Source organism: Acipenser ruthenus, unplaced genomic scaffold, assembly GCF_902713425.1.
Source record: "Acipenser ruthenus unplaced genomic scaffold, fAciRut3.2 maternal haplotype, whole genome shotgun sequence".
Classification (NCBI taxonomy): domain Eukaryota; kingdom Metazoa; phylum Chordata; class Actinopteri; order Acipenseriformes; family Acipenseridae; genus Acipenser; species Acipenser ruthenus.
The window spans coordinates 487,794-509,973 of NW_026708843.1; the positions used below are offsets into that span (position 1 = coordinate 487,794).

At 43.2% G+C, this 22,180-nt stretch overlaps 2 protein-coding genes and 3 non-coding genes across 6 annotated transcripts in view; all 5 read right to left on the bottom strand.

Moving 5' to 3' along the window:
* Positions 1–2,575: 2,575 nt before the first annotated feature.
* On the bottom strand, positions 2,576–2,647 carry trnae-cuc (transfer RNA glutamic acid (anticodon CUC)). Its single transcript has one exon. It is a non-coding gene; the product is annotated as a tRNA-Glu (tRNA).
* Positions 2,648–5,713: 3,066 nt separating this feature from the next.
* On the bottom strand, positions 5,714–18,516 carry LOC131736359 (prostaglandin D2 receptor 2-like). Of its 2 annotated transcripts, none has more exons than XM_059021889.1 (2): positions 18,422–18,516; positions 5,714–8,587 (listed from the first exon to the last, which is right to left on the bottom strand). In XM_059021889.1, exon 2 carries the CDS (start codon positions 8,555–8,557, stop codon positions 7,412–7,414), a length of 1,146 nt encoding a protein of 381 aa, XP_058877872.1. In that variant the 5' UTR covers positions 8,558–8,587; positions 18,422–18,516; the 3' UTR covers positions 5,714–7,411. The 2 variants fall into 2 exon arrangements, with proteins under 2 accessions (XP_058877872.1, XP_058877871.1); XM_059021888.1 differs by having other exon boundaries at positions 18,414–18,516.
* A 2,153-nt stretch (positions 18,517–20,669) lies between these two features.
* trnak-uuu (transfer RNA lysine (anticodon UUU)) lies at positions 20,670–20,742 on the bottom strand. Its single transcript has one exon. It is a non-coding gene; the product is annotated as a tRNA-Lys (tRNA).
* A 287-nt stretch (positions 20,743–21,029) lies between these two features.
* trnaa-cgc (transfer RNA alanine (anticodon CGC)) lies at positions 21,030–21,101 on the bottom strand. The gene has a single exon. It is a non-coding gene; the product is annotated as a tRNA-Ala (tRNA).
* Positions 21,102–21,499: 398 nt separating this feature from the next.
* Positions 21,500–22,180, bottom strand: part of LOC117410127 (zinc finger protein 771-like) — a 5,692-nt gene continuing 5,011 nt past the window's right edge. The window contains exon 4 of the mRNA XM_034016554.3: positions 21,500–22,180. This exon is cut by the window's right edge and continues 854 nt beyond it. The gene's annotated coding sequence lies outside the window, so the exon portion shown is untranslated.

Consider the following 22,180-nt stretch of genomic DNA (forward strand, 5'->3'; position numbering starts at 1 on the left):
TTTTCAAATTATGAACGGAGGTCGCTTTTTAGAGCAAGACCGCGTTCGCTAAGCGCAGCGCATTGTGACGTTTGTAAAGCAGGTGTAGTTTGCCTCGCTTGTCTGTGATTCGTCATCGTGTCTGTTGAGTTTCAATCTCGGGCTGCAGCTCAACCAGAAACAGAACCCTGATGCTGACTCGTGTTTCCATGACTCCCAATTACAAATAACAACCACGACTCCCAATTACAAATAACAACCACGACTCCCAATTAGAAAGAACTATTATTATTATAATTATTATTATTGTGTGTGCTGATGCGCCAGGGAGGCAAAATAAGCTGATCCCTGGAGCCAGCATTACACTTCAGCCATTAACACCAGACAGAAGGTTATCTACATCATCATATGGAAGGAAGCGTGAATGGATGGAGACACATATGGATCACATTAGTTTACTGTAAAGCTACGTCTTAGTTGGTGCTTATCTTGGCGAGAGCCGAGTTGAAATCAGCATGAAGTTTTAACATCTACTCTCGTGTAATGGAAATCATTATAAATTAATGTATTTATTCGTCAGACTCCTTTATCCCAGGCGACTCACACAGGAGTCACAGGGCAGCACAGACAGGGTTACAATGCAAGCTTCATATTTAAACACAGTGCGGTTTACAGACAGTGCTGATAATAATAACACTGCTAGAATACAATATGAACCAGGAGGCAACAAGTTAGGATCACAGCGAGTTAGATCTACAGTGACAGATTAGCAGTGCAATAGTGCAAGGAGAGCGCATCAGCTGAGGATCCAGTGACGAGGTGCTGAGGTCAGGAGAGTCCAGTGCAGAGCAGGAGGGGCGGATCCAGAGATCTACAAGCGCGGTCTAAACAGGGGAGTGTTGAGGAGGCGGGGAGAGGCGGTCCTGAAGTTCTCCGGTAGCTGTTTCCACCATAGAGGGGCTGGGGAGGAGAAGGAGCGGGAGGATGGAGAGGAGGCAGGACCGGCCAGTATAGTGGAGGAGCGGAGAGGGCGAGAGGGAGTGTAGGGATCGTGTATTGGGATTATCAGTGTGAATGAGATCCTCTTATCTTTGGGACAGCTGGTCACTGCCCTGTAACAGGAGCGGGAGGATGGAGAGTGCAGAGGAGGCAGGACCGGGCCAGTATAGAGGAGGAGCGGAGAGGGTGACAGGTGGTATAGGGACGTTTTTGCATAATTTCTTTCAAGAAATTTTATTTTAGTTTTTATAGGCGATCCTCTCCGGAACTTCGTTCAACAGATTGTAAGGTTGTAATTGACATACACTAAAAGCATTGAACTCACAGACACACATAGAGATACACACACATTCATACAGATACACACAGACACAGACACTCATAAAAATACACACACACACACACACACACACACACACAGACATGCATAGAGATGTACACACACAGACTGAGACACACAGATACACATACACACACACGCAGAGACACACACACTGAGACACACATTCACCCACATAGATGTACACAAACTGACACACACTCAATCACGCTCCAACGTGATGCTCTCTGCGATGCTATTTCTGAGGTCACACTGCCATCTTGTGATTCTATTCGTAACTCCAACACAGTAATTCTCAAGAGAAAAGATGCGTCATCGTGTGCCGTGTGTATAATTATTATTATTTGTTTATTTAGCAGACGCCTTTATCCAAGGTGACTTACAGAGACTAGGGTGTGTGAGCTATGCATCAGCTGCAGAGTCACTTACAACAACGTCTCACCCGAAAGACAGAGCACAAGGAGGTGAAGTGACTTGCTCAGGGTCACACAATGAGTCAGTGGCTGAGGTGGGATTTGAACCGGGGACCTCCTGGTTACAAGCCCTTTTCTTTAACCACTGGACCACACAGCCGCCTGTGTGCATTATTATGAAATAATAATGCAAAGCATAATGATCGATTGCTGATCGATTAGCGCTCAAAATGTGTAGTAATAAATCACAAAGTTAGATATGGGGTATATAGATTGATGTCGGCTCACTACAGTGACTAGAAAAAAAAGCGTTTCTAATAATTCCTATTATGATGTAATAGTGATCAGTGAAGGTGTGGCTGGGTGGGATGCGGTTTAGATTTCTGTATGTTAGAATATGTTTGTATTGTACGATTGTGTGCATGTTATTTAAAAATGGAATGCAACATGTTTTCACACACACACACACACACACACATAGACACACACACACACACAGACCCTGAGACACACAGACAGAGACATTTTAACGGCGGCATACTCGGAGCAGATTTTATCCGTGATCCGACTGAGCAGAGAAAGCCTGTCTCTGAGCCGCTCAGTTTAAAACACCCACCGTGATCCTCTCCACCGTGCGATTTCTGAGCTCACACTGCCATCTTGTGGTTCTAGTCAAACACAGTTTTTTTTCTAATGTTCACAATGTTTTTATTATTATTATTATTATTATTCACATGTAATAGCTTAAGAAACAAAGAAATAGATACATAATCCACAATTACTTAGCATAACTATAATAATTTTTATACAATTACATCAAAAAAAATAGAAAAAAAATGAGACGTTCCCTGACCGGGAATCGAACCCGGGCCGCGGCGGTGAGAGCGCCGAATCCTAACCACTAGACCACCAGGGAAGCTGTAGGTGAATTGCGCCACAGTTAGAAAAATAGATCGCACCATCTTGCTCAAAGTGGAGGGCTAGTGAAGTAAAAAACAAACCAAAAACACACATATACACACCGTTGTTTCCACCCGGGGTGTGTGACGCGCACATGATAACCACTACAGTGTGGAAACCCGCTGGTGGAACAAGCTCTCATTGAAATCGTGCGCGTTGATTTTTATAAAACGACAAAGTGTTACGAGAGGCTGTAAAAAGCATGTAACGTTGGAAAATAAATGACATGATGAAGCAAATGTTGCGTCAGCTCTACCCTCTGGCTGATTTACCGCAGTTTTGCTGTGCAGTGGACGGCAGTTCGGAGTCCGATGCTATGAATATTGCAGTAAAGATACGTCAAAAACTCGTCTAATCTTTAAAAAAAATCATATTCTCTGTATTCTTTTAATATGGTTTACCATACCTCTGCTTTACCACACTTTCACTGTGCTTTATTACACTTTACCATGCTTTCACTGTGCTTTATTACACTTTGCTGTGCTTTTACTAAGGGACACTTATAAAGGTCTATTTACCCTTTTTTATAATGCTTTACCACACCTCTCTGTGCTTTACAATGCTTCCCTTTGCTTTACCAGACCTCCCTGTGCTTTACAATGCTTCCCTATGCTTTACCAGACCTCTCTGTGCTTTACAATGCTTCCATATGCTTTACCACACCTCTCTGTGCTTTACAATGCTTCCCTATGCTTTACCAGACCTCTCTGTGCTTTACAATGCTTCCCTATTCTTTACCAGACCTCTCTGTGCTTTACAATGCTTCCCTATGCTTTACCACACCTCTGTGTGCTTTACAATGCTTCCCTATGCTTTACCAGACCTCTCTGTGCTTTACGATGCTTCCCTATGCTTTACCACACCTCTCTGTGCTTTACAATATTTCCCTATGCTTTACCAGACCTCTCTGTGCTTTACAATGCTTCCCTATGCTTTACCAGACCTCTCTGTGCTTTACAATGCTTCCCTATGCTTTACCAGACCTCTCTGTGCTTTACAATACTTCACTATGCTTTACAATGCCTACCCAAACTTTTATAAAGTAAGACATTTCACAACGACAAAATGGTATTTTGGAAGAAGAAGATAACCATCATTATTATCATGACGTTGTTTTTGTCTTTTGGCGGAAGGCTGCACCAAACGATAACGGCACCGCTTCCCGTTCCGCCTCCTCGTATCTCTGCAGAGAAAGAGATTTGGATGAACCGAGCCGAGATGCATTGATGAGATAGCCGCTCATCAGATCAGATTACAGCATCCTGTTAGCAAGAAACGGGGTTGCTTAAGAAAAATTATAAAACACTTCCTTTCCTGTATCATTTTAGGCGTTTTGCTACAGTTTGTGACCTAATGAAACTCGCACGGTAGACGTGAGCTGTATTGAACTATTTCACAGCATTAAAAACTGATATTTTTTCTCTCTCCAGTTATTAAGCAATAAATGTTCATATTTTTTTAATACTTAATCGAACAACAGTCGGTGAATGTTAAATTGTACAGTATATATATATATATATATATATATATATATATATATATATATATATATATATATATATATATATATATATATATATATATATATATATAATTATGATTTCGGCACACTTAGTGTAGTGACTGAACACCAGAGTTAGATCGTTGTCTTTCTCTGTATGTACAGTCATGTGCAAATGTCTCAGCACACCTCCAGATGTGTCATCGATATCCTTTATATACCCGCCTGCATGAAAACACCTCCGAGTGTGAGAATTTCAATCTCCGCTCAGTAAACAGTGATATAGAAACAACAGGCGCTCCTGTGTGTGAAAATATTAGACCGCTTTGTGCTTTAATCAGGCGTCTTAAACAGCTTCTAAAAATTCTCCTACGTTTGACCGCGTGTGGCTCCTTTTCTCTGACTGTTTGAAATGAATTGCATGCGCGGCCTATTCAAGTCGTCAATTTACTTAGACATTCGCTAATTGGCCTGACGATTTCTACAGAATTTCAGTTCCAGTGGGTTTGATTTCACACGCACGACAAATGAAAACTACAGAACAATGGGTGTGTGTGTGTGTGTGTTCAAATACATTTGTACTCGACTGTTTGTCTTTCTGGGTATTTCATTCGGATAATTCGCGGTGTGTTAGCTCTGTGTGGGCTTCACCTTCACTGATATGAATGTGTGTGTGTGTGTGTGTGTGTGTTTTGTGGTAGAGTTTTTGTTGTGTTTCCAGAGAACACTGGAAAAAACCCCAGAGAAATCAGATAAAATAAATAACGATCTGACGCTGGATACAATGCAACTTTTTATTTGGGTCTGAAAAAAAAACAAAATAAAAACAGTTATTTAATTTGGTAATAATCCAGGCTGTATATATTTATTTTTCATGTGGGAAAAAAAGTCTTATTTCATTGTCTAAAAATAGGTATTTCAAGATATTTCACAATTAAACGAAACAATTATATTTATTAAAGCAGAAAAAAATTTGCGTTGTCACTTTGAAAACTGCAGTTGTTGTTTTCTCCAGCGTTCATCATTCCTGTGGTTGGGTAACAAAGGAAAGCAGATCACAGATCTCAGATAGCAGACAGCAGAGAGCACGCACAGATCCAAATCGATATTAAAACATTTATTTAACATTGTGCACCGCCGCGAGTCTTAACACTCTGCATTTCCAATTAAAAAACAACTGCGTTTTAAAATGTGCTGCATTTCAACAGGAACACTTCACAATATACAAGGTCGAGCTAATATATATATATATATATATATATATATATATATATATATATATATATATATATATATATATATATATAATACATTACAGTAAAATAAAATATCTGTCTGAATATAAGCCGACACTCCAAGGTGGAAAGTATATTTCTTTATACACACACAGAGACACACACACACGTGTTTATGTATATGTATGTATATGTATGTATATATCTATATATATATATATATATATATATATATATATATATATATATATATATATATATATATATATATATATACACACCTTATATTGGCACCACCCTTATAATATTATTATTATTATTATTTATTTCTTAGCAGACGCCCTTATCCAGGGCGACTTACAATCGCAAGCAAATACAAATACATTCAAGTGTTACAATACAAGTAATACAATAAGAGCAAGATAGATAATAGTTTATCATGGGATTTTTGCACAGTGGTTTTGCAGCATTCCCCCATACCTTTCCTACAGTTATACTGCATTTACCAGAGTCTACCATGGTGTGTTTTATAATATGCTTTACAATGCTTCCCTATGCTTTACCAGACCTCTCTGTGCTTTACAATGCTTCCCTATGCTTTACCAGACCTCTCTGTGCTTTACAATGCTTCCCTATGCTTTACCAGACCTCTCTGTGCTTTACAATGCTTCCCTGTGCTTTACCACACCTCTGTGCTTTACAATGCTTCCCTATGCTTTACCACACCTCTCTGTGCTTTACAATGCTTCCCTATGCTTTACCAGACCTCTCTGTGCTTTACAATGCTTCACCTATGCTTTACCAGACCTCTCTGTGCTTTACAATGCTTCCCTATGCTTTACCAGACCTCTCTGTGCTTTACAATGCTTCCCTATGCTTTACCACACCTCTCTGTGCTTTACAATGCTTCCCTATGCTTTACCAGACCTCTCTGTGCTTTACAATGCTTCCCTATGCTTTACCAGACCTCTCTGTGCTTTACAATGCCTCCCTATGCTTTACCAGACCTCTCTGTGCTTTACAATGCTTCCCTATGCTTTACCACACCTCTCTGTGCTTTACAATGCTTCCCTATGCTTTACCAGACCTCTCTGTGCTTTACAATGCTTCCCTATGCTTTACCAGACCTCTCTGTGCTTTACAATGCTTCCCTATGCTTTACCAGACCTCTCTGTGCTTTACAATGCTTGCCTATGCTTTACCACGCTTTATCCTTTATTCCACTTTGGTGTGCTTTTACAATGGAGGCTGGGGGGAGTTTAATAAGGGACGTTACACATATCAATACCTTCCGCATCCTGCATGATTTATTATTTTTACTGTTAAAGATATTGATACTGTTGTGACTGTGAAGTCATACCAAACCTTTATGCAAATAATACTCTCCTCCTCACAGCTACGCAACCCACCCAAACACACACACACACCCAAACACACACACACACACACACACACACACACACACAACAGCTTCGGATGTCATTTGTTTTTTTTACCAGCTTTTGCTGAGTCCTGGGTTTCCAGTTTCCAGTGATATTATTATTATTATTATTATTATTATTATTATTATTATTATTATTATTATTATTACTGATTCACTGTGTGTGTGTGACCCTGAGCAAGTCACTGAACCTCCTTGTGCTCCGTCCTTCGGATGAGACGTCAAACAAACAAGCTCCTATTGGAAGTGACTCTGCAGCAGCAGCAGCAGTTGTTTATGATGCAGAGTTCACCCACTAGTCTCTGTAAGTCGCTTTGGATAAAAGCGCTTGCTAAATGACTATTTAATAACTGCTGCTGTAGAGTCACTTCCAATAGGACCTTGTTTGTTTGACGTCTCATCCTGAAGGATGGAGCACAAGGAGGTTCAGTGACTTGCTCAGGGTCGCACACACACAGTGAATCAGTGGCTGAGTTGGGATTGAACACAGAACCTCCTGGTATCAAGCCTCTTTAACCGCTGGACCTCCCATCCTGCCTTCTACTAAAACTCAACGCAAGGCGTTTTCTTCTTGGACTCATTGCATTGCTGGAAGGTGTAGGTGGACAGTGCCACCCTGGTCGACAGGGAAGCGGACGTCAGGCTGTGCGGGGTCCCCCGACGGGAGAAGATCTCTGTGTCCTCCGTCAACGCCCCTTCCAGGACCGCGCTCAGCGACTGCCGGATCCGGGTGGAGAAATTGGGGCAGCTGAAGACGTACAGGAAGGGGTTGAGGACGCAGTTGAGGAAGGAGAAGGTAGTGGCCAGCGGGAGTCCTCTCTGCACCAAGCCCTGGAGCCTCGGCTGGTCGTGGCTGACCGCCTCCACCACGCACATCATGTGGTAAGGAGACCAGCAGCAGAAGAATGCCACCACCACGGCCACCACCAGCTTCAGGAACCTCCTGGACTGCCTGCCGCTGCTGCCTCTTCCTCCACGCCTCTTCCTCAACTGCAGAGCCACGGCGACGTGGCTCCCGCCAATGACCAGTAAGGGGAAGAGAAAAGCCACCAGAAACTTGGAGCCCGCCGACAGCCCTTGCCTGAACCTGCAGAGGTCTGCGAGCCCAAGATGGGACACCTGGGAGTAGAGGGCGAAGTCGTGGTAGCACAACAGCCGACCGTCCTCGGTCCCGATCACGGTGCGGTAGACCGTGTACGGCAGGGCGTTGGCCAGAGCCAGGAGCCAGGCCCCCAGGCTCACCCGGTAAGCCACGGCCACGCTCCGGCGATTCTGGGCCCACACGGGGAAGAGGACCAGCAGGCAGCGGTCCAGGCTGATGGCGGCCAGCAGGAAGGCGCTCACAAACATGTTGAGGAAGAAGACCGTGGACTGCACCTTGCAGAAGGAGCGCCCCAGGAGCCACGTGTGGCCCGAGGCCACGTAGTGGGCAAAGAAGGGCAGGGTGGTGGTGGCCAGGAAGTCGGACAGAGCCAGGTTGAGGATCCAGACGGAGATGACGGTCCGGCGCATGCGGAAGCCCACCACCCAGAGGATGAGCCCGTTCTCCAGGATCCCTATGGCGGACGCCAGGCTCAGGATGGAGACGGACGTGTAGTCGATGCCCTTCGCCGTCACGTTATGCGACCGGATCATGTTCTGCAGGATCGGGCACAGCTGGCTCTGGTTGTTGTTGGCATCATCAGGCATCGCTGCTGCTTTCTCTCTCTCTTTCTCTCTCTGTGTATCAAATTCAAATACAAAGATGTTTTATTGGCATGACGACAGCAGAAGTAAGTTGTAAAATAATTAATAGTACACATAAAAACATCAGGCAGAAAATATATTTCTCTCTCTGTCTCCCTATCTCCCTATCTCCTTCTCTCTGTGTCTCTCTCTCTTTCCCTCTCTCCCTCTCTCTGTCTCCCTACCCCTCTCTCTCTCTGTCTCCCATCTCCAGCTATCCTTCTCTCTCTGTGTCTCTCTCTCTCTTGTTCTCGCTCTCTCTTTCTCTCTCTCTCTGTCTCCCTATCTCCCTATCTCCTCCTCTCTCTGTGTCTCTCTCTCTCTTGTTCTCTCTCTCTCTTTCTCTCTCTCTGTCTCCCTATCTCCCTATCTCCTCCTCTCTCTGTCTCTCTCTCTTGTTCTCTCTCTTTCTCTCTCTCTGTCTCCCTATCTCCCTCTCTCCTTCTCTCTCTGTGTGTCTCTCCCTCTCTCCCTCTCTCTGTCTCCATATCTCTCTCTCTCTCTCTCTCTCTCTCTCTCTCTCTCTCTCTCTCTCGATGTTTTCCTTCCTCTTAGAGTCCTTGGATTGGAAATAAAATTACGAGAGAGAGAGAAGAGAGAGAGAGATCTGTGAGATTTGTGACACATTATTTTTTTCGTGGTTTGATTGTTATTATTTTACACAAATTGAAAGCTGCTTATCAATTGGTGGTGGGGGGTTACAGCTGGACAGAGGAACATTTCCATAGCTTCTCTCTGTGCATGTGAAGTGATCCTCAGGGTACATTTCCATAGGGAAATCAACTGATCCTATCGATTCAGCGCTACAGACACGCTGGCAACTCCCAGGAATAACCAACCTGACCATGCAAATACATACCTAGAGACACACACACACAATGGCACTGGTTCCGTATTATACTGGCAACGTTAAAACTATCAAACTGAAACAGCAGCATCAGTCCCGCAAGCTGTTCCTATCATGCTACCTGATGAAGACTGAAGCCGGGACACTGTAGCTAATTATATACACTGCTGTGCAAAAGTCTTAGAACATAAGAAAGTTTCCAAACGAGAGGAGGCCATTCGGCCCATCTTGCTCGTTTGGTTGTTAGTAGCTTCTTGATCCCAGAATATCATCAAGCAGCTTCTTGAAGGATCCCAGGGTGTCAGCTTCAACAACATTACTGGGGAGTTGGTTCCAGACCCTCACAATTCTCTGTGTAAAAAAAGTGCCTCCTATTTTCTGTTCTGAATGCCCCTTTATCTCATCTCTGCTTGTGACCCCTGGGCCTTGAGAGCAACACTGATGTGATTTTCAGTCTTGCTGGCATGAGATTCCCTGTGGACATGACCACTGTTGCGCCAGGCTGCTTCAGTTAAACACAGAGAGAGTGGGGGAAGGGTTAGCGTACCATAGTTTGTTTTTAATATGCTTTACCAGACCTCTCTGTGCTTTACAATGCTTCACCAGACCTCTGTGCTTTACAATGCTTCACCACACCTCTCTGTGCTTTACAATGCTTTACCAGACCTCTCTGTGCTTTACAATGCTTCCCTATGCTTTATTAGACCTCTCTGTGCTTTACAATGCTTCCCTATGCTTTACCACACCTCTCTGTGCTTTACAATGCTTCCCTATGCTTTACCAGACCTCTCTGTGCTTTACAATGCTTCCCTATGCTTTACCAGACCTCTCTGTGCTTTACAATGCTTCCCTATGCTTTACCAGACCTCTCTGTGCTTTACAATGCTTCCCTATGCTTTACCACACCCCTGTGCTTTACAATGCTTCCTTATGCTTTACCACACCTCTCTGTGCTTTACAATGCTTCCGTATGCTTTATTAAACTTTGCTGTGCTTTTACTGTGGGACACTTATTTTAGAAGGGTAGTTTCTCATTGGCTTGTCATTTTGTTTATAACTTCTGCTTTTATATAAACAGAAGTGGACATGACGTTTAAACCTGACTTTGCCTGATACTATAGTGATTGATTACGAGGAACAGCAACCCTTTGAAACACCGGCCTACCACAGACAGATCACCTGAATATAGATATATACAGCGCCTTCCTCTTCAGCTCCCCCCCCCCCCCGTGTGAATTCATGTGGGGTTTAAATGACCCAGATTGAATCTATGCTCCGTTGTAACTGATGATGCCAATCTCATTATTATTATTATTATTATTATTATTTATTTCTTAGCCAACCTGGGATTGAACCCACAACCCTCCGGTCAAGAGTCCAGAGCCCTGACCACTACTCCACACTGCTGCCCTGCAGAAAGGAGGCACTCCTTGAATTAACACTTCTCACAATCCGCTGGTGGGGTGTAATGCATGCCTTATACATGCCATTAACAGAATTTGTCCAGTGTCCTGTGATTTAGGTCTTTGTATTAGCCCTCTCTGTTGCTGGTCTCACGGTATATTAGCCTTACAATTAGCCTGTGACCCTGAGATAGCTGGTTTATCTTCTGTACACACTGTTCCTGTATTTAACTTCCCTATATTTTGGCCAGTGTATTATTATTATTATTATTTATTTCTTAGCAGACGCCCTTATCCAGGGCGACTTACAATCGTAAGCAAATACATTTCAAGTGTTACAGTACAAGTAATACAATAAGAGCAAGAATACAATAACTTTTGTTCAAGCAAGGTACAAGTGTGACAAACCACAATTCAATAATACAGCAGATAATAGTGATAGTTACATCAGGATGTGATTAAATACAAAGTACTACAGGTTAAACACTTGGCAGATTACAGTATTCTGAAGTACAGGATTAAATGCAGTAAAATAGGGGGCAGATGAGAGCAAAATAAAGCACATTTACATGAAGGGTGATAGTGTCCCAGGATACAAACAGAGGAGTTCTACAGGTGCTGTTTGAAGAGGTGAGTCTTAAGGAGGTGCCGGAATGTGGTCAGGGACTGGGCAGTCCTGACATCTGTAGGAAGGTCATTCCACCACTGTGGAGCAAGGGTGGAGAAGGAGCGGGCTCTGGAGGCAGGGGAGCGTAGCGAAGGTAGAGCTAGTCTTCTAGTGCAGGCGGAGCGGAGAGGTCGAGTGGGGGTGTAGGGAGAGATGAGGGTCTGGAGGTAGCTGGGTGCAGTCTGGTCAAGGCATCTGTAGGCTAGTACAAGAGTCTTGAACTGGATGCGAGCGGTGATCGGGAGCCAGTGGAGCGAGCGGAGTAGTGGAGTAGCGTGGGCGAAGCGAGGCAGAGAGAACACCAGGCGGGCAGCAGAGTTCTGGATGAGCTGGAGCAGACGGGTGGCAGACGCAGGGAGGCCAGCCAGGAGGGAGTTGCAGTAGTCTAGGCGGGAGAGTACCAGGGCCTGGACCAGGAGCTGGGTAGCATAGTTGGTGAGGAAGGGTCGGATTCTTTGGATGTTGCTCAGGAAGAATCGGCAAGTGCGTGCCAGAGTGGAGATGTGCTGGGAATAAGAGAGGCAGGGGTCCAGGGTGACTCCAAGGTTCTTAGCGGAGGAAGAGGGAGAGAGTGTGGTAGATTCCAGAGGAACAGAGATAGAGAGATCAGAGGAGGGGGAGGAGGAGGGAAAGAAAAGGAGGTCAGATTTAGAGAGGTTGAGTTTGAGGTGATGCGAGTGCATCCAGGAGGAAATAGCAGACAGACAGGTAGAGATACGGGAGGAGATGGTGGAGTCAGAGGTGGGGAAGGAGAGGAAAATCTGAGCATCATCAGCATAGAAATGGTATGAGAAACCATAGGATGCGATGAGGGGGCCCAGGGAGCGGGTGTAGAGAGAGAACAGGAGAGGACCCAAGACTGACCCTTGGGGGACTCCAGTTAAGAGAGGGTGAGGTGTGGAGGTTGCTCCACGCCAGGTTACCTGGTAAGTGCGGTTGGAGAGGTAGGAGGAGAACCAGGCTAGAGCAGTGCCAGAGATCCCCAGGTCAGCAAGAGATGATGGTAGAATAGAGTGATCAACAGTGTCAAAGGCAGCAGAGAGGTCGAGGAGAATTAGGACAGAGGAGAGAGAGGCAGCTCGGGCACACTTAAGTGAGTTGGTGACAGACAGGAGGGCGGTTTCAGTGGAGTGAGCAGAGCGGAAGCCAGATTGGAGAGGGTCAAGCAGAGAGTGGTTGGACAGGAAAGCAGAGAGCTGGCGGTGTACAGTCCGCTTGAGGGTTTTGGAGAGGAAGGGTAGGAGGGAGACAGGACGGTAGCTCTGGAGGGAGGTGGGGTCGACTAGGTTTTTTGAGGAGGGGAGTGATAGAGGCATTTTTGAAGGCAGAGGGAAATATACCACAAAGTAGAGAGGTGTTGAGGAGGGAGGAGATGAAGGGGAGTAGAGCAGGAGCAGCAGCTTGAAAGAGGTGAGTGGGGAGGGGGTCCAAGGCACACGTGGTGGGTTTGTGACCCTGGAGCAGGGAGGAGAGGTCAGAGTCTGAGAGGGGCAAGAAGGTGGAGAAGGAGGGCGAGTAAGTAGGGGATGTAGTGGGTGTAGGGGTTGGAGCAGGAGGGGGTGCGGGGGAGGGAGAGGTGTTAAAGAGTTTGCGGATATCTGAGATTTTAGAAGAGAAGAAGGAGGCAAAGTCATCAGGGGAGATAGAGGAGGGAGGAGGAGGGGGGGAGGGTTTAGGAGGGAGGAGAAGGTAGAGAATAGTTTACGTGGGTTGTTAGTGGAGGCTTGGATTACAGATTGGAAATAAGCACATTTAGCAGAGGAGAGAGTAGAGGAGAAGGAGGAGAGGAGAGTGCGGTAAAGGTCTAGGGCAGCAGGGAGTTTGGTTCTCTTCCATTTCTTTTCAGCAGATCGCAGTGTGATTCTTGCCGAGCGGAGCGCAGAGGAGAGCCAGGGATGGGGAGGGGAGGGGCGAGCAGGACGGGAGGTGAGGGGACAGAGGGAGTCGAGGGAGGAGGTGAGTGAGGAGAAGAGGGTGGAGGTAGCAGAGTCTACGGAGAGTTGTGAAAAGGAGTCGATAGGAGGGAGGTGAGAGAGAGCAGTGGAGGCAAGGACAGAGGGGGAGAGAGAGCGGAGGTTACGGCGAGAGGTGACAGTGGGGGTAGGAGGAGCAGGGAGAGGGGGGAGAGACAGAGAAAAAGAGATGAAATAGTGATCAGAGAGGTTCAGGGGGGTGACAGAGAGGGTGGAGGGGCAGCAGGCCCTGGAGAAGGTGAGGTCCAGTTGACGGCCAGCTTTGTGGGTAGGAGGGGACGGAGAGAGACAGAAGTCGAAGGAGTGAAGGAGAGGGAGGAATCCAGCAGAGTGGCTGGGGTTGGAGAGATGGATGTTGAAGTCACCCAACAGGACAGTCGGGGTAGACAGAGAGGGGAGGGAGGAGAGTAGATAGTCGAGTTCATCCAGAAAGTGAGTGAGAGGCCCAGGGGGGCGGTACAAAACAATGAGCAGGAGTTGACAGGGAGAGGTTAGTTGGACTGCATGAAATTCAAAGGTAGTGACAGAGAGTGAGATGAGATCGGAGGGGACAGAAAAGAGTAAGGAGGGAGAGAAGAGAAGACCCGTCCCACCTCCCCGTCCAGTGAGACGCGGGGTATGGGACAGGACATAGAAAGAGGACAGGGCAGCAGGAGTAACAGTGTTATCAGGGGACAGCCAGGTTTCAGTGAGAGCAAAGAAATCGAGCGAGAGGTGGGAGGCAAAGGCAGAGATGAAATCAGCTTTGTTAGCAGAAGAGTGACAGTTCCAGAGTGCACCAGAGAGTGTGCGGGAGGGGGGGAGAGGCAGAGAAATGAGGTTAGAGGGGTTGGAGGAGCAGCAGCGGAGGGAGGGCAGAGGACGAGGACGGGAGGACAGAACAGGGATGTGAGAGTGTACTGTGCATGCTTTGTGGATGGCCTGACAGACAGCCTCCACACACACACACACACACACACACACACACACACACACACACACACACACACACAGATTCTGATCCTCTCAATAACCTGTCAGCTGAAAGGAATGGGCTGAACTTCCCTAGGAAAAAAAAAAAAAAACCCTCCAATCACCAATATAACAATGATCTCACATGAAAGTATTATATATATATATATATATATATATATATATATATATATATATATATATAACCACTGCATGCCCGTCCATCTCAAACCAGAAGACTTCACAATTACACAATCGCTCTGAGATCACTATTCTGTAATAATAATAATAATAATAATAATAATAATAATGTGATACAGCCTCATTTGATTGGATCTCTTTGGTTGCATTAGCTCAGCTTGCTGCTCGGAAGCACAGATCGAGCTCAAGAGGTTTTCAATAAAGAACCCGAGTCGAAAATAAATCCGATAAAAAAACAGAGTGGTTTACAATGAGAGAGAGAGAGAGAGAGAGAGAGAGAGAGAGAGAGAGAGAGAGAGAGAGAGAGATTGATTCGGTTCTGCAATTCAAAACAGCCATGCTCCCCATGGCTGTTATTAGCAGGGAATTCGATTCCAGCCGCAGACTCTTTAGATTCTCAGTTTCTGCTCAGAGCATTTCTAGTCTTGAACAGGAGGAGAGTCTCGCCTTGGCTTTGAAAACGACACAAGGTTTCATGTCACTACAACGACAGCAACCATTAATAGTGTATTACAATACCAGTATCGCATTGCCCTGGTCACGGTCCTGAGGCGGCCTCGACTCCACAAGGTGTCGGAAGGCGTCTCTGGTGAATGGTAAATTCGAGACCTTGAACAGCTGAAATAATTTACAGTTAACAGAAGATGGACAGAATTGTAGTTTCATAACGAACGCAACTCTAACAACTTTGAGATTGTCATCTTTTTTTTTTATCAAGTAACTTTTTTTTTATCAAGTTCCTTTTTAAAATGTATTTTCATATCTGTCTATCTCTATCTACAGTATTTCCCAGCTGTCTATATACATACGAGAATTATAGATATACAAGAACATAAGAAAGTTTCCAAACGAGAGGAGGCCCCATTCGGCCCATCTTGCTCGTTTGGTTGTTAGTAGCTTATTGATCCCAGAATCTCATCAAGCAGCTTCTTGAAGGATCCCAGGGTGTCAGTTTCAACAACATTACTGGGGAGTTGGTTCCAGACCCTCACAATTCTTTGTGTAAAAAAATGCCCCTTTATCTAATCTCCATTTGTGACCCCTGGTCCTTGTTTCTTTTTTCAGGTTGGACATTGTCAATACCTTTTAGGATTTTGAATGCTTGAATCAGATCACCGTGTCTATAACACAATATTCTAGGTGAGGTCTTACTAACGTATTTTAAAGTTTTAACATTACTTCCCTTGATTTAAATTCAACACTTCTCACAATATATCCGAGCATCTTGTTGGCCTTTTTTTATAGCTTCCCCACATTGTCTAGATGAAGACATTTCTGAGTCAACATAAACTCCTATATACATATATATATATATATATATATATATATATATATATATATATATATATATATATATATATATATCGATGTTATGAGCATCAACAATTTACTAAAAACCTCCATTAGTGTTTTCCCCAATCATAACAAGTTTGACTGTTATTTAATTAGTTTGGGGGAGAAAAAACCAAGCTTGTTATTTAGCAATCTTTAATTTAGATTGATCACAATCTTCAAAAACTTGTGATCCCAACAACTCAAAGTAAACTATACATGAGCAGCTAATATGGAGTGCTGTAGTAGCGAATCCATCCCATTTACACAGTGGATATATATATATATATATATATAATTATTTATTTCTTAGCAGACGCCCTTATCCAGGGCGACTTACAATTGTTACAAGACATCACATTATACATTATTTCACATTATACGGATATGACATTATTTTACACACAATTACCCATTTATACAGTTGGGTTTTTACTGGAGCAATCTAGGTAAAGTACCTTGCTCAAGGGTACAGCAGCAGTGTCCCCCACCTGGGATTGAACCCACGACCCTCCGGTCAAGAGTCCAGAGCCCTAACCACTACTCCACACTGCTTAATAAAACATTTGTCTCTTCATTTATTTATGTATTTATGTATTGATGTATATATATATATATATATATATATATATATATATATATATATATATATATATATATATATATATATATATATATATATATATGTATATATATATATGTATATGTATATATATATATATATATATATATATGTATATGTATATATATATATATATATGTATATATATATATATATATATATATATATATATATATATATATATATATATATATATATATCTCTCTGCTTTAAAAAGTTATTTATTTCAGTACGTTTCAAACAAAAGCCCTTCTTCAGCTGTGCGGATAGAAAAGATATCTAGACACACACAAGAGACCGGCATTATCTTTTTATTCTTCATTAAAACAGAAGCGGGGACGACAACAAAACCAGACGCTGATGAAGCGAGACGCGATGTGAAGTTCATGGAGGGCTCCATTCGATTAAACTTTCCGAGTTGTTTTACGATATTAAAACACAGATGGAGTTAACAGCGCTCCGTTACTGTAGCGATCGATCACAGAAGAGCTGTAGAAATAATACTAACAGTAAAGAGGCGGGGTCTGCACGGTTGATTTTTTGCTTATTACATTTGAGCTCAGAAGCTAAGCAAGGTTAGGCTTGGTTAATACTTGAATGGGAGACCAGGTAGTGTATAAAGATAATGAAGTCCCCTTTCTGGTCATTAAATAGGACTCATCATCATCATCATCATTTAAATCTTAATTAAGTATATTTATATGGGTATGATGGTGGGAGCGGTTGATACAAGTTTGAAGAAATCATCAAAAAAACCAAACAAACTCAGAAATCAGTAATTCTCATCAGAGTCTAAGCTAAACTCGTGTTGTCATCAGTGTGTATTGACGGAGCGGTAACACTGGATAACCGAGGAATGCGTTACAGTAACAGGAAATTCGTTTTAAACGAGAAGAATCGAGATCTGTCTCAAAACAGCGCGTTGACTTTCTGCACACACCGGTTGAGGGGCTTGTGTCTGAACTACGTGCAGAAAATAAATCATTTCGTCATCATTTTATCCTTTTGTGTGCAACCGAAAATATATAGGCTACCCTATGAATCATAAATTCAGGAAATTGAGTTTAATACGTGTTTCTATGTATTGTTTTTATAACGTTATATGGAAATTGTAATCTTATTTTAAATGAGAAAAATGTATACTACTGTTACTATAATAATAATAATAATAATAATAATAATAATAATAATAATAATAATAATAATAATAATAATAATAATTCATTACGATTTAAATAACGAGAATCTGCGCGCCACAAACCTTACAAGCAGTAAAAAACACAGCCTATTAAAATACAATGAAACTATCATATATATATATATATATATATATATATATATATATATATGATTTAATAATGTGCCTGCGTCCTTCTTACTTAAAAAAAAAACACATTTTAATGCAATTTAAAAGAAAGAAACCCGTTTATCCGAACTCCGTTCGGTTTCACGAGCAAACACAGAGAACCCGTCTGTTTACAAACACAGCTGCTGCCAAAACAATTTTAGGATTGATACATAATAAATAAATAAATAAATAAATAAATAAATAAACATCATTTAAATATTTTATTTAACATCATGTCATCAAAAACTACAAAATAATATCGCATAAAAAAAAAGTCTATACCGGAAGCCATAATAGCAGTACAGTAAGTATTTCATATTAGTATTTCAAAAGCACAAAGCGCTGGGTGTGGAATTCAATATGTTAGCGTAACATTATTCAGCAGCTTTCATGCGACTCTATGAAGCAACATTAGTTCATTCTATAGGGTGATGAGACTGTAAAGAAAACCGCCGTGCTAATGCGCACTTACTTACCGACTTACAGTGTGAAGTTGCCGGCCTTTGTTTTGTGGGGACAGCGCTGTGACCGACGTGTGAAAACCGAAGTGTGAGGTGTCGCCGCCTCTCAACCCATGTAGTGGAAAAAAAAAAAAAATGAAGAGGGGATTCCCGTTAACAGAGAAGTACACTGAGAGAGAGAGAGAGAGAGAGAGAGAGGAGGAAGGGAGAGAGAGAGAGAGGGTGAGAGACAGAGAGAGAGAGAGAGAGAGAGAGATTGAGAGGGGGGGAGAGAGAGAATGATAGAGAGGGAGAGAGAGAGAGAGGGGGGAGAGAGAATGATAGAGGGAGAGAGAGGGGGAGAGAGAGGAGGAAGGGGGAGAGAGACAGAGAGAGGGGGAGAGAGAGAGAGAGGGAGAGGGGGGAGAGAGGAGGAAGGGGGAGAGAGAAAGAGAGAGGGAGAGAGAGGGGGAGAGAGAGGCAGAGAGAGAGAGAGAGAGAGAGGAGGAAGGGGGAGAGAGACAGAGAGAGGGAGAGGGGGGAGAGAGAGAGGGAGGGAGAGAGAGAGAGGAGGAAGGGGGAGAGAGACAGAGAGAGGGAGAGAGAGAATGATAGAGAGGGAGAGAGAGAGAGAGGGAGAGAGAGAGACAGAGAGGAGGAAGGGGGAGAGAGACAGAGAGGGAGAGGGGGGAGGGAGAGGGGGAGAAAGAGGGAGAGAGAGAGAGAGAGAGAGAGGGAGGGAGAGGGGGGAGAGAGAGAGAGGGAGGGAGAGGGGGGAGAGAGAGAGAGATGGAGAGAGAGGTAGGTAGAGAGAGAGGGGGAAGAAAGAGAGAGAGAGGGGGAAGGGGTAGAGAGACAAAGATAGAGAGGGGGAGGAGGAGGAGAGAGAGGGAGAGAGGTAGGTTGAGAGACAGAAAGAGAGAGAGCGAGGAGAGAGAGAAAGAAAGATCAGATTCTGTTTATAGAGATTTTAGTAGCAGCTGATGGCTCTCAGAACTTTGTCAAGTCGGGTCTTCAACAGCATGACTAGGTGACCCTGGGCAGCCCCTTCCATCCCCTCACCCCTCTCTGTGTGAAGAAGCGTCTCCTCAGTCTGTCTCCGCTTGCACGCTGTGTGTCCTCTAGTCCCGGTTTGCATGCTGCGTAAAGTATTGATTCGGGTTACCTGTGTCAACGCCTTTTAAACAATTAATTAACTGTTGTCTATAATTAAATCAAAGGTTTTAAATACATACAGGACTGAAGTCATTGTATTTTGTATCTGTGTTCTTAATTGTACTGTAATTCTTGATCTGTATTTTTGGTATACAACTGTAGGTCGCCCTGGATAAGGGCGTCTGCTAATGAATAAATAATAATAATAATAATAATAATAATAATAATAATAATAATAATAATAATAATAATAATAATAATAATAATACATACATACATACATACATACATACATACATATAGCAACAAACCATGGTGAACTATAAGGTCAAGTTTGATAAGGGAAACTATGACTGTCGTAACAAAGACTTTATCAAAAACCAGCAATCTGAGAGTGATTACGGTACGCCATTAATCATCTTTCAAGTGTGCGTGGGATTGAAGAGACGTGCAGAACACTTTCAATTTCAGAACCGCACACACAGAACGCCGCGGGGATTCCATCGAGTGCGCGGGTTTGATTCTTTAGAATGAGTCCACCGTCATATGATTGGTGATTCGGCCCTTTCGGATCCTGATAGGATCCTCGCAGCCGGCGATTTCAAACCTATACAACCAGACACACTCTGTCAAGGACAGAGCCACGAACTGGGAGGCCGAGAGTCGCAACACCTGCCCAAGATCGACAAGAAAATAGTTTTTTAAAATTCTATTGATCCGTTCCCAGGTGAGGTCGCTGTGCGTGAAACCCGCTGATAATATGGCGCGTCTCTCCGGGGTCATTAGGTGCTTTCCTCCCTGCCAGTTAACGTCTCTGACTGTTTTTAGCTTTCGTACTCCCCCTTGTGGATAAATGAAAAACTGCAGCAAAGCGTTCGTTTACCAAATGAGAGAAAGCCTGAGTGATTGATGATCTTCCGCAGACTTTATATTCTGCGTTGAGCTGAGATCCTGTGTAAATCGTCTTGGAAAAAGCAGGAGTCTGCCAAATAAATAAATAGATAAATAATAATAATAATAATAATAATAATAATAATAATAATAATAATAATAAAGCAATGCTTTCCAAAGTAATGCTTAAAGAAAATAGTAATACAAATATGAAAGCTTATGTATTTTTTAATTTTAAAAGAAGACCGCCCGAACAGGGACTTGAACCCTGGACCCTCAGATTAAAAGTCTGATGCTCTACCGACTGAGCTATCCGGGCTCTGTGAGCCTCACTATCCGGGCTCTGAGAGACTCGCTATACAATTGTAAGTCGCCCTGGGTGTAAGGGCGTCTGCTAAGATAATAATAATAATAATAATAATAATAATAATAATAATAATAATAATAATAATAGTCACAACTCAACGTAGACTACTGGTTATGTGCGTGTGGACTATATTTCAACTAAAACAGACTCTTAAACTTGTATAGGATGCAACATAAATACAGGTGACAGCAAAATGTTAATTTATGTTGAATGAATGAAAAACAAAAAAAAAGTACAGATGGAGATGCCGGGGATTGAACCCGGGGCCTCACACATGCGAAGCGTGCGCTCTACCACTGAGCTACATCCCCTCTCCTATCCCCCTGACTCGACGAGGGATTGAGAGTCATGTATTTTATTGAGAAAGCGTGGAATTTTAAAACTGACGTGCCTAATTTTACGGCCCAATTAAAACTAAACAAATCAATAACTACATTCTCTCTCTCTCGTTCTCTCTCGTTCTGCGTTCTCTCTCTCTCTCGTTCTCTCTCTCTCTTTAATTTGGGCATACATTACCCTCCATACAAATTGAGGCATTCCCTATCAACTGTGTATTTTCTTGCACATGTATCTTGTGTATAGTACAGTGATGGATCCCGAATTGAGAATGATACAGGTTAGCATTAATAGAATGGGTTGTGTGGAGTATTAAAAACTCCCATGTTTATAAAAAAAAAAAAAAAAAAATACACAAATGAATGAATTCATATCCAAATGAACAAATGAATACATATCGAAATACATAGACATGTATTTATTAATTAATCCAGGCTCTTAGCAGACGCCCTTATCCAGGACGATTTACAATTGTTACAAGATATCACATTATTTTTACATACAATTCCCCATTTATACAGTTGGGTTTTTACTGGAGCAATCTAGGTAAAGTACCTTGCTCAAGGATACAGCAGCAGTGTCCCCCACCTGGGATTGAACCCACAACCCTCCAGTCAAGAGTCCAGAGCCCTAAACACTACTCCACACTGTGCATGCGTGTCATTTCTCCTGTATACTCAACAAAACCCTCCATTCCTCTCTGAAAACGACAACACATCACAAACGAGATCTGCATTATTAACTTTTATTTGATTCATTGAATCTCTGTACAGCGGCTCTGAAAGGCTTGGTGTTCTCCTCCTGATAGGAAACGCATCGCTCTGATCCGGGCTGAAGTTACACAGCTCAGCAACGGGCTGAGGATCATTATTAACGGAGAGAGTTTTGAGTTTATCGATGGCTTTTCTTCTTCGTTGAGCATCTCTAGTGATTGATGAGTATCCTGTTGGATCCTGGTTCTCCTTGGAGAGAGAGCTTGTGGGCTGCGGGTCAATTCTCTGCTTCCTCTCCCTCTCTCCCTCTCTCCCTCTATACGTAGCTGTTTGCTGTTGTT